The sequence below is a fragment of the Hyaena hyaena genome, unplaced genomic scaffold (assembly GCF_003009895.1).
Source record: "Hyaena hyaena isolate Hyena2069 unplaced genomic scaffold, ASM300989v1 scaffold_987, whole genome shotgun sequence".
In the NCBI taxonomy this organism is placed as follows: Eukaryota; Metazoa; Chordata; class Mammalia; order Carnivora; family Hyaenidae; genus Hyaena; species Hyaena hyaena.
This window is the reverse complement of record NW_024081617.1, coordinates 607,378-622,944: the sequence shown is the minus strand read 5'-3', so window position 1 is coordinate 622,944 and position 15,567 is coordinate 607,378. Positions and strand designations below refer to the sequence as shown.

The 15,567-nt window shown below is 39.4% G+C and overlaps 1 protein-coding gene and 1 long non-coding RNA gene across 6 annotated transcripts in view; one reads left to right on the top strand and one right to left on the bottom strand.

The window, feature by feature from the left end:
* The window catches only part of LOC120223368, a 74,101-nt gene extending 70,921 nt beyond the window's left edge, over nucleotides 1-3,180 (top strand). Inside the window, exon 3 of the long non-coding RNA XR_005526277.1 lies at nucleotides 3,144-3,180. This is a non-coding gene — a long non-coding RNA (uncharacterized LOC120223368). The remainder of the gene's footprint in view (nucleotides 1-3,143) is intronic.
* Nucleotides 1-15,567, bottom strand: part of ZNF169 (zinc finger protein 169) — a 53,343-nt gene that overhangs the window by 23,994 nt on the left and 13,782 nt on the right. For 4 of the 5 annotated variants that reach the window (XM_039221445.1, XM_039221447.1, XM_039221449.1 and 1 more), the window contains exon 2: nucleotides 11,056-11,143. The exons of the other annotated variant lie outside the window; for it this stretch is intronic. In XM_039221445.1, coding sequence (XP_039077376.1) covers nucleotides 11,056-11,088 — 33 coding nt within the window. In that variant the 5' untranslated portion in view covers nucleotides 11,089-11,143. The remainder of the gene's footprint in view (nucleotides 1-11,055; nucleotides 11,144-15,567) is intronic. 5 annotated transcript variants of the gene reach the window in all.

Sequence of the window (15,567 nt, the reverse complement as noted above, 5' to 3'; positions counted from 1 at the left end):
GCTCCACCCCACAGGTGCCCCCCTCCGTGCCCATTCCCCCCTCCCCCCCCACATCCATCAGTCCTTAGTTTTTGTCAGCATTCAAGAGTCTCTCATGGTTTGCCTCTCCCCCTTTCCCCCACCATTTCCCCCCTCTTCTCCCCCATGGTCCTCTGTTAAGTTCCTCCTAATCCTCCTATACGTGCAAACATATGATATTTGTCCTTCTCTGCTGAGAGACAGACAATCTCAAGTAGGCTCCACACTTAGCACGGAGCCTCATGCGGGACTCAATCCTGGAATCATGACCTGAGCCAAAATCAAGAGTCACTCTCAACCGACTGAGCCACCCAGCCACCCCTCGTTGTCTGTTTTTTGAATATTAAGTTGTGTACACTCTATATTTTTTAGATATTAACCCGTTATAGGATGTAGGATTTGTAAATATCTTCTCCCATTTAGTAGATTGCTTTTTTATTTTGTTGATGGTTTCCTTGAGCTGTGCAGAAGCTTTTTAGTTTGTCATAATCCCATCTTTTAATTTAGCTGTTATTGCCCTTGCCTGAGGAGAATGGTGCAAAAAAAAATATTGCTAAGACTAATGTCAAAGAGCTTACTACTTATGTTTCTTATGTTTTATGGTTTTGAGTCTTACATTCAACTCTTTAATTCATTTTGACTTGGTTTTTGTATATAGTGTAAGATAGTGGTCCAGTTTCATTCCTCCACACGTAGCTGTCCAGTGCTTTCAACACCATTTACTGAAGAGACTTTTTCACACTGTATAATCTTGCCTCCTTTATCACAGATTGACCATATATGCATGGGTTTATTTCTGGGCTCTCTATTCCATTGATCTAGGAGCCTGTTTTCATGCCAGTACCACTGTTTTCATTAACCCTCTCTTGATTTAAAATCTAGCTTGTCCTCTAATACAGCCTTTTTTTTTTTTTTTTGGTTATTCTTTGAATGGAATTATCTTTTTCTATCCTTTTACTTTCAACCTCATTAGGTTCTTATTCTATAGTAACTCTCTTGTAGGAAGCATATACATAGATCTTGGTTTCTTAATCCAGTCTACTAATCTGTGCCTTTTAATTTGAAGTTTATTCCATATGCATTTAATATGAATACTGAAAGGTAGTGACTTCTACCAGTTAGCTGTTTGTTGTCTGTATCTTTTGTTCCTCCATTCCTGCCTTTTTTAATATTTACTGATTTTTTTTGTAGTGTAACACTTTTATTTTTCTTCTTTTCAGTTTTTTAGTATTAGCATTTACCTTGTGGATTAAAATTAACGTAGTAAACTTGTAAAAATCTACTTAGTTTCAGTAGCATACACTCTATGCTTTCTATACTTTTTAATTCCTCTTTGTGATTTTCACAGATTACATTGTTATACACTATATGATCATGGACATAGATTTATAATTTTCTTGTGTTTGCCTTAAGTCATAGGAAAAGCAGAAGTTATAAACCAATAAGAAGTACAATATTGGCTTTTTAAATGTTTTTTTTCTTTTTCTTTTTTTTTTTTTTTTCCAGGAGAGAGAGAGAGACAGCGTGAACAGGGGAGGGTCAGAGAGAGAGGGAGTCACAGACTGAAACAGGCTCCAGGCTCTGAGCTGGCAGTCAGCACAGAGCCCGACGCGGGGCTCGAACCCACGAACCGCGAGATCATGACCTAAGCGAAAGTCGGACACTTAACCGACTAAGCCACCCAGGCGCCCCAATGTTTTTTTTTTCTTGAGAGAGTATGCACAAGTGGGGGAGGGGCAGAAAGAGGGGGACAGAGGATCTGAAGCAGGCTCCGTACTGACAGCAGAGTCCGATGCAGGGCCCGAACTTACGAACTGTGAGATCATGACCTGAGCAAGGTCGGATACTTAATAACTCACTGACCCACCCAGTTGCCCATAATAGTGCCTTTTATATTTGCCTATGACGTTACCTTTTCTAGTGTTCACTTTTCTTTCTTATGGTTTAGAGCTGCTGTGGTGTCCTTTCATTTCATCCTGAAGCATTTTTTGTAGAGCAGATCTACTGTTGAGCTCTCTCAGGTTGTTTTTTTTTTTTTTTTTTTTTTCTTTTTAACCTGGAAACCTCCTAATTTCTCCCTCATTCTTGAAGGATATTTTGCTGGATATATAAATCTCAGCAAACATTTTCTTCCAAGACCTTAAATATGTCGTCCCACTAACTGGTGGTCTCCATGGTTTCTGATGAGAAAACAGCTCTTAATCTTATTGACGATCCCTTTTAGGTAACAACTTCTCACTGCTTTCAAAATTCTGTGTGTATGGATTTTGAGAATTTTACTAAACAATATGTCTGGGTGTGGATTTTTTGGACTTTATCATGCTTGGAGTTTACATAGCTTCTTGGCTGTATACATTTATGGACTTTTTAAAATAAAATTTGGGGAGTATCTGGACATGACTTCTGAAAGTTTTCTCTCCCCTTTCTTTCTGCAAGTATATGCAAGTATATCTGTTGGTATCCCACAGGTCTCTTAAATTGTGTGCATTTTTTTTTTCCTGCTCCTCAGAGTAGATAATCTCAGTTGAATTATCTGCAAGTTCACTGTCTCTATTTTGCCTACTTAAATATGCTATTAAACCCCCTAACAAATTTTTCACTTCAGTGTTTGTACTTTGCAGCTCCAGAAGTTCTGTATGACTCCTTTTTATAATTTTTCTATCAGTTCAAACATTGTTGACCTGGTTCTTTTAGTTCCAAGTTCATGGTTTCCTTTAGGTCTCTGTATATATTTAAACAGTGCAATATAAAATCTGCAGCACACTCCTGCCATAAATTAAGAGCCTCTCCACCAAATTTTCCACTTCTGACTAGGTTCCAAAGTTCAACAAAAGTTAATTCTGGCAGATTTTAGCAGCTCATTAGTTGCTTTGGGGCAGGCAGAGAGTCATGTATTTCCCTTACTCTGCCATTTTGATGTCATAGTGTTTTTAACTGTATGATCCCATTTATACAAAGTATCCACAACAGTTAAATCCATAGAGACACAAAGCAAGTTAGTGGTTGTATCTGGGGAGGAGCAAATGGGGAGTAATTACTTAATGATTCCTTGGTTGCACAACTTGACTGTACTAAATGCCACTGAATTGTACATTTAAAGAAAGTTTTCTATTTTTTATTTTTAGAATGCGTGTGCAAGTCAGAGAGAGGAGCCAGAGGGAGAGAGAGAAGGTGGGGTGGGGGAAGAATCCCAGGGGCTTCACGCCCAGTATGGAGCCCAACATGAGGCTTGATACCACAACCCTGGGATCATGACCCAAGCTGAAATCAACAGTCAGATGCTCAACCAACTGAGCCACCCAGGCATCCCGGAACATTTTAAAATGGTTAATTTTATGTTATGTCATTGCACATCAATAAAAATTTTAAGTCACTTTCAAGGAGGAGATATGTCTCCAAGGGCACTTTCCACATCCTAGTAATGGCCCAGAAGAATACTTTCAACAAACTGGACCAAGACTACTTACATGGTTCTTAATCATCCTATATACAATCACTGAGTTTCCTTAGAATCTCCCTTACACTTGCTGGTGTCAGTATTCTCATGTGGAATCAAGCTCTATGTGGGCTTAACACATGAAAGCTTCCTCTAGGTCACATGTATCTATGGGCTTTCTCTATTATTTCTGACACTGAACAAATCCAGAGAGTCACACTGACTGTATTTACACGGTTCTTTCCACCCCTGTGTATTTTTACTCGTGGCTTGTCTGTTAATTGTTAAGTTGTAAATTTCTACTAAAGGCTTTGCCACATTCATGACATTTATGGGGTGCTATGGAGTGAAGTATGTCCTTCCAAAATTGATTATGTTGAATCCTTAACCCCTAATGGAAATAGAGTCTCCAAGGAAGTAAGGTTAAATGAAGTTGTAAAAGTAGGACTCTGATACAGTGGGCCGGTACATAAGAGACCACAGCTCCCTATCTCTCTGTCTCTGCCATGTGAGCACACAGCAAGAAGATAGGCATCTACAAGCCAGGAAGAGAGACCTCACCAGGAATCAAATCAGTCGGCACTTCAATCTTAGACTTCCCAGCCTCAAAAACTGTGGGAAATAAATTTGTTATTTAAGCCACCTCGTTTATGACTTCTTATGACAGTCTTCTCAAACTAATACAGATTTTGGTACTGAGAGGAAGGAGCCACTGTTAACAAACACCTAAAACTGTGAAAGCAGCTTTGGAACAGTGTGATAGGTAGAGGCTGGAAGAGTGTTGAGCCACATGGGAGAAGAACATAAGACTGAGATGAAGTGACTGCTAATAGAAATACAGGAGTTAAAGGTAATTGTGCTGAGGGCTCAGAAAGAAGAGAGAAAACTTCTGTCTTTGAGAATATACAAAGAATCATGAAAATAATACTGGCAAAAATTTAGACATTAAAGGCCTTTCTGATGATGTCTGAGATGGAAATGAGATACAGGTTACTGGAAACCAGAGAAAATATGATCTTAGTTATAAAGCGGCAAAGAACTTGACTGAATTTATGTTCTAGTGTTTTTGTAGAAGGCAGAACTTGTGATTAATGAGACTGGATATTTTAGCTACAGAGATTTCAGAGCAAAGTGTTGAAGAAATGGCTTGGTTCCTCCTGACTGCTTATAGTAAAATGTAAGAAACAGAAGATGAGCTGAAGAAAGAATTGTTAAGCAAAAAGGAACCCAAGCTGAAGATGTGGAAAATTCCATTTACTCCACATTGCAAAATGAGGGGGAAAGAGGAGAAGGGGAGAGAAAACTTATTCTGAAAAGAGCACTGAAGGTATGTCTGAAAAATGATTTGGTAAGAGATTAGTGTCAGTGTAAACTATAAATTTAATCAGCGATCCAGAAGCCAGGAATTGAGATGGAATTATACCAGCAGAAACACTGCCAGTTGAGACCAAAGTAAACAGAACAAACAAGATGGAATGAGGAAGACTGCAGACATGCATTATCTTTCAAAAAAGGGGAATTGCTTCTAAAGGCAATTCAGAGGTTTTCAGGGCTGCCAGTTCCACAGCAGGTCCAGGGGCAAGGCTGCCCACCACTCCTCAGTTTTAGCAGGGCCTTCTCAGAGAGCCATAGAAATGGGGTCATCCATCCTACCTAAAGGGACACTCAACCCAGTGAGTCTTGAAGGGTACAGCATCAAACCACAGAGGATTATTCACCAACATTAAGATGTAATAGTTTCCCTTGGTAGGTTTTGGACATGGTGGGACCCTATTTTCTTTCTAATTTCTCCTTTTGGAATGGGAGTATGTATCCTATGCCCATCTATCATTTTATTTTGGAAGTACATAACTTACCTAGTTTCACAAGTTGACAAAAAAAGAGATTTTGCTGTAGGATAAATGATACCTTGATTCATGCCTGATCTATATCTGACTTAAATGACATTTAGATGAAACTTGGGACTTTAAGGTTGATTCTGGGTAAGTTAAGGCTTTGGAGGCTGTTAGGATGAAATGTACTTCTGGGATGCGTGGGTGTCTCAGTAAGTTCAGTGTCCAACTCTTGATTTCAGTTCAGGTCATGATCCCAGGGCTGTGGGATCAAGCCCCACGTCAGGCTCCACGCTGAGCATGAAGCCTGCTTAAGATTATCCCTCTCCTTCCTACCCTCTCAGATAAATTTTTAAAATAATGCAACTTAATGTAAGAAGGACATGAATTTGGCAGCAGGGAAGGTCCAGGGGTGGAATGTTATGGCCTGAATTAAATACTCCAAATTTCATATGCTGAAGTACTGACTCCAGTGTGTTTCTATTTAGAGATGAGGCCTCTAAGTAAGTTTGAAGGTCAAGGGTGGGGCCCTGATCAAACAGAAATGGTACCTTATAAGAGGAAGAGATACCCTAGCTCTCTGTCTCTACCATGTGAGCAAACAGTAAAAAAAGCAGCTATCTACAAGCCAGGAAAAGTCCTCACTAGGAACTAAACTGGCCAACACCTTGAGCTTGAACTTTACAGCTTCCAGAACCCGTGAGAAAAATTTCTGTTGCTTAAGCCACCTACTGTATGGCATTCTTTTATGGCAGCCCTAGCAGACTAATGCGTGGGGTTTCCTTCCAGTGTAAACTTTCTGAAGCTGAATAAAGTTTGCATTTTGACATTAGGCTTTCCCACATTTATCACATCCATAGAGCTTTCCACTAGTATGGATTCTGTGGTGGTGAAGATGGTGAAAGCTCTAGGTGAAGCGTTCCCCAGACACTACATTTTTATGGCTTTTTCCCCATAGAAGTTCTCTGATGCTGGCCAAGTTGTGGAAACCCCTCCCACATTTATCACATCTGTTAGGATTCTCTCTGAAGTATTCTTTGTTTTTGGGCCAGATGTGAGCTACAGAAAAGTACTTCCCACGCTCCGTACACTCATAGGCTTCTCTTAGGAGTCTGAGAACAAGGCACAGCTCTAACTAAAGGCTACCTCACACTTCCAGAATTTCTAGGGTTTCTCTCTCAAGTGGATGCACTGATGCTGAAAGAGATTTAAGCTGGATTTGAATCCTTTCTTTTCCTACATTTGTTACATCCATAGGATTCCTCTCCAGCATGAAATTTCTAATACTGAAGATTAGAATTCTGACTGAAGCTTTTAAACATTTGATACACTTGTAAAATTTCTCTCCAGTATGAATCCTCTGATACTAAGTTTTGAGCTGAATGAAGAATTTACTGTCACACATAAAAGGTTTCTCTCCAGAATAGATTTTCTCATGCTGCCTAAGCTCAAAATGGAGTAGGAAGCTTCTCCCTCAGTGACACATTTGTGGGTTCTTCTTTCTGAAGCCTCACTCTTAGGAAAGTCTGCATTTAGACTGACATTGTTCTCATGCTCATCACCTCCCTGGGCTCTTGCTCACATGGAATTTCTCTTGTGAAATACAGGTGCTTGCCAGGAACACAAGAGTTGGGGAGGGACTTGGAGGAATCTAACCTGAGCCAGTGTCATAAGCTTTATCCAAACCAGGCTCCTGAGGACCATTCAATGCCAAGAAGAAACCATCAGTTGAGATTTCTTCTTTCACAAAACAAGATTGTGTGTCTCCGTCTTTATTGCACAACTGCCTGTTTTGATTTAGATTGTGTACATAAATCCTCTCCTACTTGAACATTCCACAGAAAGAAGTTTGTCCTGAAGTTCTTATTTGCATTAGGCAAAGGACACCTTGCCTTCTAGCCAACGTGTCTCAGAAATGCAGATTCAAAGGGGCTAATCAGCCAAACTGGCAATCTAGTACTGTGGCCACACAGTTATCTCTTTCCACATCTGAGAAAGCAAGCAGGTGTCACTTTCCAACTGCCAACCCCCCCCTTGTCCATCCTCGGTGCTGACCCTTAATAACCTCACCATGAGCCACAGACCACAAGCTTCGACATCAAGAAGCAGAAAGTCAGATGGGAGGGGGAATATGGAAGCCCAATAAAGCAATGGGCTGTCCTCTCTTGATCCCTCCGGGGATACCACATGGTCTCTATGTTGGATGCCAGGGGCGAGGCTAGCACAGAGACCCTATCCCCAGGAGTGGTGGCGGGCCCTGCCAGAGGGCTGCTGGGGCAAAGCCACACGGGCTGGCCTCCCACAAGATTTAATGTCCTATTTCTATCATCATTCTATTTGATATATTCTCTCATATTTCTATCATTCTATTTGAAATATTCTCTTAATTTCTCTTGCAATTTCTCCTTTGAGAATCTCCTTCAGGATGAGTGAAGAATGTGTTGTTCAGTTTCTCAATATTTGAGATTTACTTAGATACCTTATTATTGGTTTCCAGTATAATTCAACTGGAGTCACAGAATACACACTATTTTCAGTAAATCCCTTCAAATTCACTAGGTCTGTCTTGCTGAGCATACCAAATGTACTTGAACAAGTTAAATTTGCAATGACTGAGAAATAGTGGGATGGGATGGTGAAAATCTGAATGTTTTTGCCCTGTAAAGAATCATAGATTTCAATGTAAATGTAAGTGGTTTCTTCAAACTTAAAGATCTGTCACTAGTTTTAATACAATTTCATCATTAAAATCTATCAAAAATGTGACAGACCAAAGATACTAATTTCTAGTGACAGGAAATGTCTTATCAACTGATGAATAAAAAATAAAATGTCATATATCCATATAATAGGATGTTATTTGACCATGAAGAGGAATGAAATATTACTGATTTGGGCTATATAACATGGATGAACCCTGAAAATATTATGCTAAGTGAAAGAAAACAGATACAAAGACTATATATTATATGATTCCATTTATATGAAATAACCAGAATAATCAAATCTATAGAGATAGAAAACAGATTAGCGCTTGCCAGAATTTAGGGAAGGGGAGAAGAGGGAAGGACTCCTAATGGGTGTGAGATATCTTTGGGGGCTATGAAAATATTATGGAATTAGATAGTGGTGAGGGTTGCACTACTGAATCGTACACTTTAAAATGGCAGATTTTATCAGATGGGAATTCTACCTCAATAAAAAACTTTTAAACGTTTAATTCCAATGATAGGTAAAACCCCTAAATAAACTGGGAGTCTTATAAGAATGGTGGCTGTCGGGTACCTGGTGGCTCAGTCAGTTAAGCATCTGACTTCAGCTCAGGTCATGATCTCTGTTTGTCCATGCAGAGCCTTCAGATCCTGTCCCCCTTTCTCTCTGCCCTTACTCCACATGCATACATGTGTGCTGTCAAAAATAAACATTAAAAAAAAAAAAAAAAAGAGTCTGTGCTATAGGTATCACTGTTTGTTGACCAAAGACTCCTTCACACAGCAGACATTCAAAACAATCTTTAAGATTCAGTAAAAGAGTGCTAATTTCTTACTACCTAAGAGCCTTTAGGTCCAGCTCCAATCTATGCCACAATCCTAAAGCATATTCCAGTTTCTTCTATCAGGCCAAACACTTTAGACATGCCTAAATCCATGTGTGTATATAGTCAACAATATGTTCAATTAAAATATAGGTCAGAATATTATATATAATTCAGATCAGCCACATACCAAAGTATCTGGAAATGCAATTTAAAGAATCCTAAAATATGTAATTTCTATGCTTGCTCAAATAACAAACAACTAAACTAAAAACCTTTTGTTCTTTCATTCTTTCAAAATAATTTTGGTCTCTGTATGAAACAAGCCAGTGCCCTGTTCCATTTCAGCCAAGAATCCTTCTCTATTAACATCAAAATTGGTAAAGTGAAATATACAAGTTTTCTCTCTCCAGGAACACTCTGAACTGTATGCACTACATAAACATGTACTCTTAAATGTATAAAAGATTTGACAACAGAGAGAGACACAGCTCTCAATGGTTTTGATAATATCAGTCATTTTAAATTTGTACCTACAGGCAAATGTCCATCATATGAACCCAGAATAAAGATCAAATTGAGATCTTCTGCAAAGAAATTCTATCCTTGATATGACAGGCACTGAAAAACTGAATGACACTATTTTGTATAACTGATATAATCAACAAAAGTATCTCACCTGGTATGTATTTAGGTGTTGGTAAATGTTAACTTTGTCCAATTATGTCAAGTTCACATGCAGCCTAGTCTTAAGGATTAGAAAATCTTTCCTTTAGGACATATATTCACTCAGTTACAGATGACAGTTGAACAAGAGAGCGTTAGGGGTGGCATGCCACCAGAAATATGCATATAACTTTTGACTCCTCAAAAACTTAATAGCCTATGATTAACTAGAAGTCTTACTGATAACATAAACATTTTATATGTTATGTGTACTATATACCATATTCATACAATAAACTGAAGTATTAAGAAATTTGTTTAAAAGAAAAATTTTTTTTTTTTTAAATTTCTGAGAGAGAGCAAGAGACAGCGTGAGCAGGGGAGGGTCTGAGAGAGAGAGGGAGACACAGAATCTGAAGCAGGCTCCAGGCTCTGAGCTAGCTGTCAGCACAGAGCCCGACGTGGGGCTCTAACCCATGAACCGTGAAATCATGACCTGACCGAAGTTGGATGCTTAACTGACTGAGCCACCCAGGCGCCCCTAAAAGAAATTCTTAGAGAAGAGAAAAACTGTCCTGTATTTACTAAAAAAAAAAAAAAAACCACAAGTAAGTGAACCCACATAGTTCAAATCCATGTTGTTCAGAGATCAGCTATACTACTTATTTCCAAATCCTTGATTTGAACATGGCAAAATCCTTCAAAATCCAGCTTGCTCCAAGTTCAAGCCCACACTCCTCAGTCTACCTTTGTAGATTCTGGCCGAATCTGGCTCGGAGCAGGTGAAGGCAAAGCCTTTACAGGCCAGGGAAGTAATGAATGAATGAGGGAGACTCTTCAGCTGTGGGGTCAGGGGACGAAAGGAGGCATGGCTGCACTGTGGAGATACTGTTTGGCTTCAGCTATTTATCATCCACCAAAAGGGTAGACTCTGGAAAGTGGTGAACAATCTATTCTCAAAGAAGTTGACAATCCAGACCTTCAGATATAATCTTCCAATTTTTAGGTGTGGAAAACTCATTTAAATATAAAGCATGGGGCTGGCCAAACTAAATATATACATGAGTCACAAGCAGACATCAGGTCAGCATCCTCACCTCTCTACACAGAGAACTGCTATGACCAAAGGCCCCCTGGCTGCTCCAAGCTTTCCAAATAGTAAGGGACAGCTTGCCAGTCTCTGATATGTACTAGACTTGCTGTCACACTCTCACTGGAAGACTTTACCTTAGTTCTTCAACTTGCCAAGCCCATCAGAGGAAGCTTAGGCAGCTCTGAAAAGAGGTTTCTCCTCAAAGCCTTCCTTCAGTTTTTTTGGCCTTGGGAATCACTGGGCACATAAGCATGAATGTCTTGTATTTGTATTTTAACTGTACTAATTACATTTTACTACTTGGTGAATGCCTGAGTCATAAATGGAGCAGAGTCTGAGAAACGGCTCCAAGTTAAGATGGGCCACACCTCCAAAATCAGGTCTAAATATGACCTAACACCACCAAGGCAGCTCTAGGACGAGGAGAGGCAAGGAGTCCATCCTGCAAGAGCTAGGAAGAAATTTCAGGACTCACCTCATCCCTGGTTGTCAGGAGCCCTGGGGCCATATTCCTGGTCAGCTGAGTGCTCTTTCTAGAGAAGAGTCAAGTTGCAGAGGTAGAGCTGAGGAAAGAGAAGAAAGGTGAGGGGGAGCTTGGGAGGAGTACCCTTCCATTAGCCTCCCGGTTCAGCAGGGGAGATAAGGAAGGCAGGTTGCAGGGGGCATCGGAACAGCAGCCCATTCTTAAACAATGTCCTGTTAAAAAGGCCTGCAGAGCCAGGCCAGCAGCAGGCTCAGCCTCAATCTCCAGTTGGGAATCGAAGCTTCCAGCCCCCTACCACTAGGTGAGACTTTTATCAATGTGGGGACTCTATTAAGCTTTCAGGAAAGGGCCTCAGAGTACCTCCAGGAGAGCGCTCACATCAAGAGCCAAAGTGACCTATTATAGGGAAAATCGAAACTCCCCATCCATATCTGCCATAAAGCTAAAAGACAAGTCCCAGGAAATCCAAACAGAGGGTGCTATATACAGGTCTCCACTCCAATTCAGAATGTAGATTTGGGGGGAATATGAAGCAGGGTGGACATCATCATCTGGCTGCCCACCTCATTTATATATCCAAGATTGAGTTCCCAAGATTTGAAATGTGACTTGAAATTTAAGAGGCAGTGAGCAAATGGCCCAGATCTTCAGCAAACCAGTATCCTGCTTAATGCAAAGATTCTTACAAGATAACCATTCTTCAGATGTCATAATATACTTTGACTACGTTCTATTTTGCACAGATATACTGGAAAGCATTTTGGGGGTTACAAAGGACACTTCAAGATGAACTGGGTATCAGATGGTATTAAAGAACTATTATGAACACTGTTAGCTATGATCATGATCATTCTGCACATGGGGAAATAAATTGTTACTGAATGGTGCTGAATTACTAAAGAGAATTAACATATGTTCAATCTTTTTAAAATGTGAAGCTTTCGGGGCGCCTGGGTGGCTTAGTCGGTTAAGCGTCCGACTTTCGCTTAGGTCATGATCTCGCGGTTCGTGGGTTCGAGTTGACTGCCAGCTCAGAGCCTGGAGCCTGTTTCAGTCTGTGACTCCCTCTCTCTCTGACCCTCCCCTGCTCACGCTGTCTCTCTCTCTCTCCTAGAAATAAATAAAACATTAAAAATAAAATTAAAAAAATAAAATAAAATGTGAAGCTTTCAACAGGTTAACAGCATAAAAAGAAAGAGCTTTTGTGAAAATAAAAGAGGACTTTAGATAGACAGCAACCAAATGCAACATGTGGAAACTGTTTTGGCAGCTTTGAGCAATCCAGGAAATATGAACACCGAAAGTAAGAGAACAGTAAAGAAGTGACATTAATTTTGTCAGGCTCAGGTTAAGAACAGGCTGTGCTGACAGCCTCTGCAGAGAACTGTGGTCATGCTTAAAGAAAGGATGGAAGATCCACCAATCACAGTGCTGCTTAGTGTTGAGAAAACAGATGTCCCTGAAAAAGAGGAACAAGGCAAGGATGCATCCTCTCATCTCTCCTATGAACATCACACTTGAAGTCCTAGCTAACCTAAGAAAAGAAATAACAGGTACACAGATTGGGAAGGAAGAAAAAATACTATCTTTGTCTGCAGATGACCTGATTGACTATATAGAAAATACCAAAAAGTCAAGAAATTTCTGGTACTAAGAAGTGATTATATTGAGGCTTCAGGATACAAGGTTAATATACAAAAATCAATTACTTTCCTATATACCAGCCATGAAAAAATGGAATTTTAAATTAAAAACGCTGTAACACTTATATTAACGCCCAGAAAATATGAAATACTTAGGTATAAATCTAAAACAAATTTGCATAAAATCTATATGAGACAAGCTAAACTTCTGAAAGCAATCAAAGAATATCTAAATAAGAGATATCAGTCAGTTAAGCATCTTACTCTTGATTTCAGCTCAGATCATGATCTCATGCTAGTGGGATCAAGCCCCATGTTGGGCTCTGTGTGACAGCATGGAGCCTGCTTGGGATTCTTTTCCTCTCTCTGCCCCTCTCCCTCTCGTGCACATGCATGCTCTCTCTCAAATAAACAAACATGCACAGCAGGGTACAACAGAACCTATTCTTCATAAGGCCATGACTTTCAAGACTAGGAGTTGTAGCTGACCTTCCTAACACAGAGAAACAAACAGAGACTTACACAAAATGAGGAGACAGAGGAGTATGTCCCAAATGAAAGAAAAGGACAAAATCACAGCAAGAGAGCTAAACAAAAAAAAAATGGTAAGATGCCTGATAGAGAATTTAAAGTAAGGTTTATAAAAATACAAATACTCACTGGACTTGAGAAAAGAGAACTTCAGTGAAACCCTCAACAAAGAGACAGAAAACCAAAAAAAGAAAGAAAAAGAAAAAGAACCAATCAGGGGCACCTGGGTGGCTCAGTCAGTTAAGTGTTGGACTTCGGCTCAGGTCATGATCTTGTCGTCTGGGTTTGAGCCCTGCGTCAGGCTCTGTGCTGACAGCTCAGAGCCTGGAGCCTGTTTCAAATTCCGTGTCTCCCTCTCTCTCTGCCCCTCCCCAGCTCATGCTCTGTCTCTCTCTGTCTCAAAAATAAATAAACATAAAAAAAAAAAAAAAGAACCAATCAGAGATGAAGAACTTAATAAATGAAATTAAAAATATACCAGAGAGAATAAACCCTAGACTAGAGACAGGAGAAGAACACATCAGTGACCTGAGGACAAAAGTAATGGAAAGCAATCAAGCTGAACAGGAAAGAGAAAAAGAATAAATGAAAACAGAAACTCAGAGACACCATCAAGAGTAATATATACATTATAGGGATCCAAAAAGGAAAAAGAGAGATAAGGGAGCAGAAAATTTATTTGAAGAAATAATGACTTGGGCACCTGGGTGGCTCAGTCAGTTAAGCATTAAGACCTGACTTCAGCTCAGGTCATGATCTCATGGTTCATGAGTTCAAGCCCTGCATTGGGCTCTGGGCTGACAGCTCAGAGCCTGGAGTCTGCTTCAGAGTCTGGAGAAGGGAACAGAAATCCAGATCCAAGAGAGACAGAGAGTCTCCCACAAAATAAATCCAAGGACATCCACACCCAAAACACATAGTTATTAAAATGGCAGAAAATATTGATAGGGAATTTTAAAAGCATCAAGAGAAAAAGTTACGCAAAACCCCATAAGGCTGTCAGCTGATTTTTCAACAGAAGCTTTGCAAGCCAGAGGGAGTAGCATGATATATTCAAAGTGCTAAAAGGAAAAAATATGCAACTAAGAATCTGCCAATCCATTCAGAATGAAGTGATAAAGAGTTTCCCAAACAGAAGTTAAAGAAATTCATAACCACTAAACCAGCCCTATATGAAATGTTAAAGGAAACTTCATGAGTGGAAAGAAAAGGCCAAAACCAGGAGTAAGAAAGTAGGAAGCACAAAAGTAGTAAAATTAAGTATATCTATAAAAATCTGTCAAGGGATTCACAAAATAAAAGGATATAAATAAATCATGACACCATATAACTAAAACATGGGAGGGAGAGAAATAAAGAATGGGTTTAATCTCACAGAGCCATCAACTCAATATAAACTGCTATATGCATAAGATGTCATATATAAATCTAATGGTAATGACAAATTAAAAGCCAGTAATAGATACACACAAAAAGAGAGGAAGCAATCCAAGTACATCACTAAAGAAAGCCAGCAAACTATGAGAGAAGAGCCAAAGTGAAAAAAGGAAAAAAAAAAAAAAAAAACTACAGAAACAATCATAAAACAAATATCAAAATGGTAATAAGTACATACCTAACAATAATCACCTTGAATGTAAATGGACTAAATGCTACAATCAAAAGACAAAAGGTGGCAGAATGGATTCAAAAAAAGCAAGATCGATCTCTATGCTGGCCAAAGAAGCCTCATTTTAGACCTAGACACATACAGATTGAAAGTTAAGGGTTGGAAAGGCATTTATCATGCAAGTGGTAGTGATAAAAGAGCCCAGGTAGCAATATTTAAATTGGACAAAACAGACTATAAAGCAAAGACTGTATAAAGACACAAAGAAGGACACTATATAATTATAAAGGGAACAGCCCAACAAAAACTGTATTTGTGCACCTAACATGGAGGCACCCAAATACATAAAGCAACTAATAACAAACATAAAGGAAATGATCAATAGTAACAAAATAGTAGGGAACCTTAACACCCCATTACATCAATGGATATATCATCCAAACAAAATAAACAAAAGAATCAGGGGCTTTGAGTGACACACTGGGCCAGATGAATCTAACAAGTATATTTAGAACATTTCATCCTAAGATAGCAGAATACACATTCTTTCCAAATGCACATGAAGAGTCTCCAGAATAGATCATGTTAGGCCATAAAACAAGTCTCAACAAATTCAAGATCAAAATCATATTATGCCTCTCTTTTGAGCACTACACTATGAAATTCGATATCAGTCATGAGAAAAAAATCTGGAAAGAGCACAAATACATGGAAGTTAAA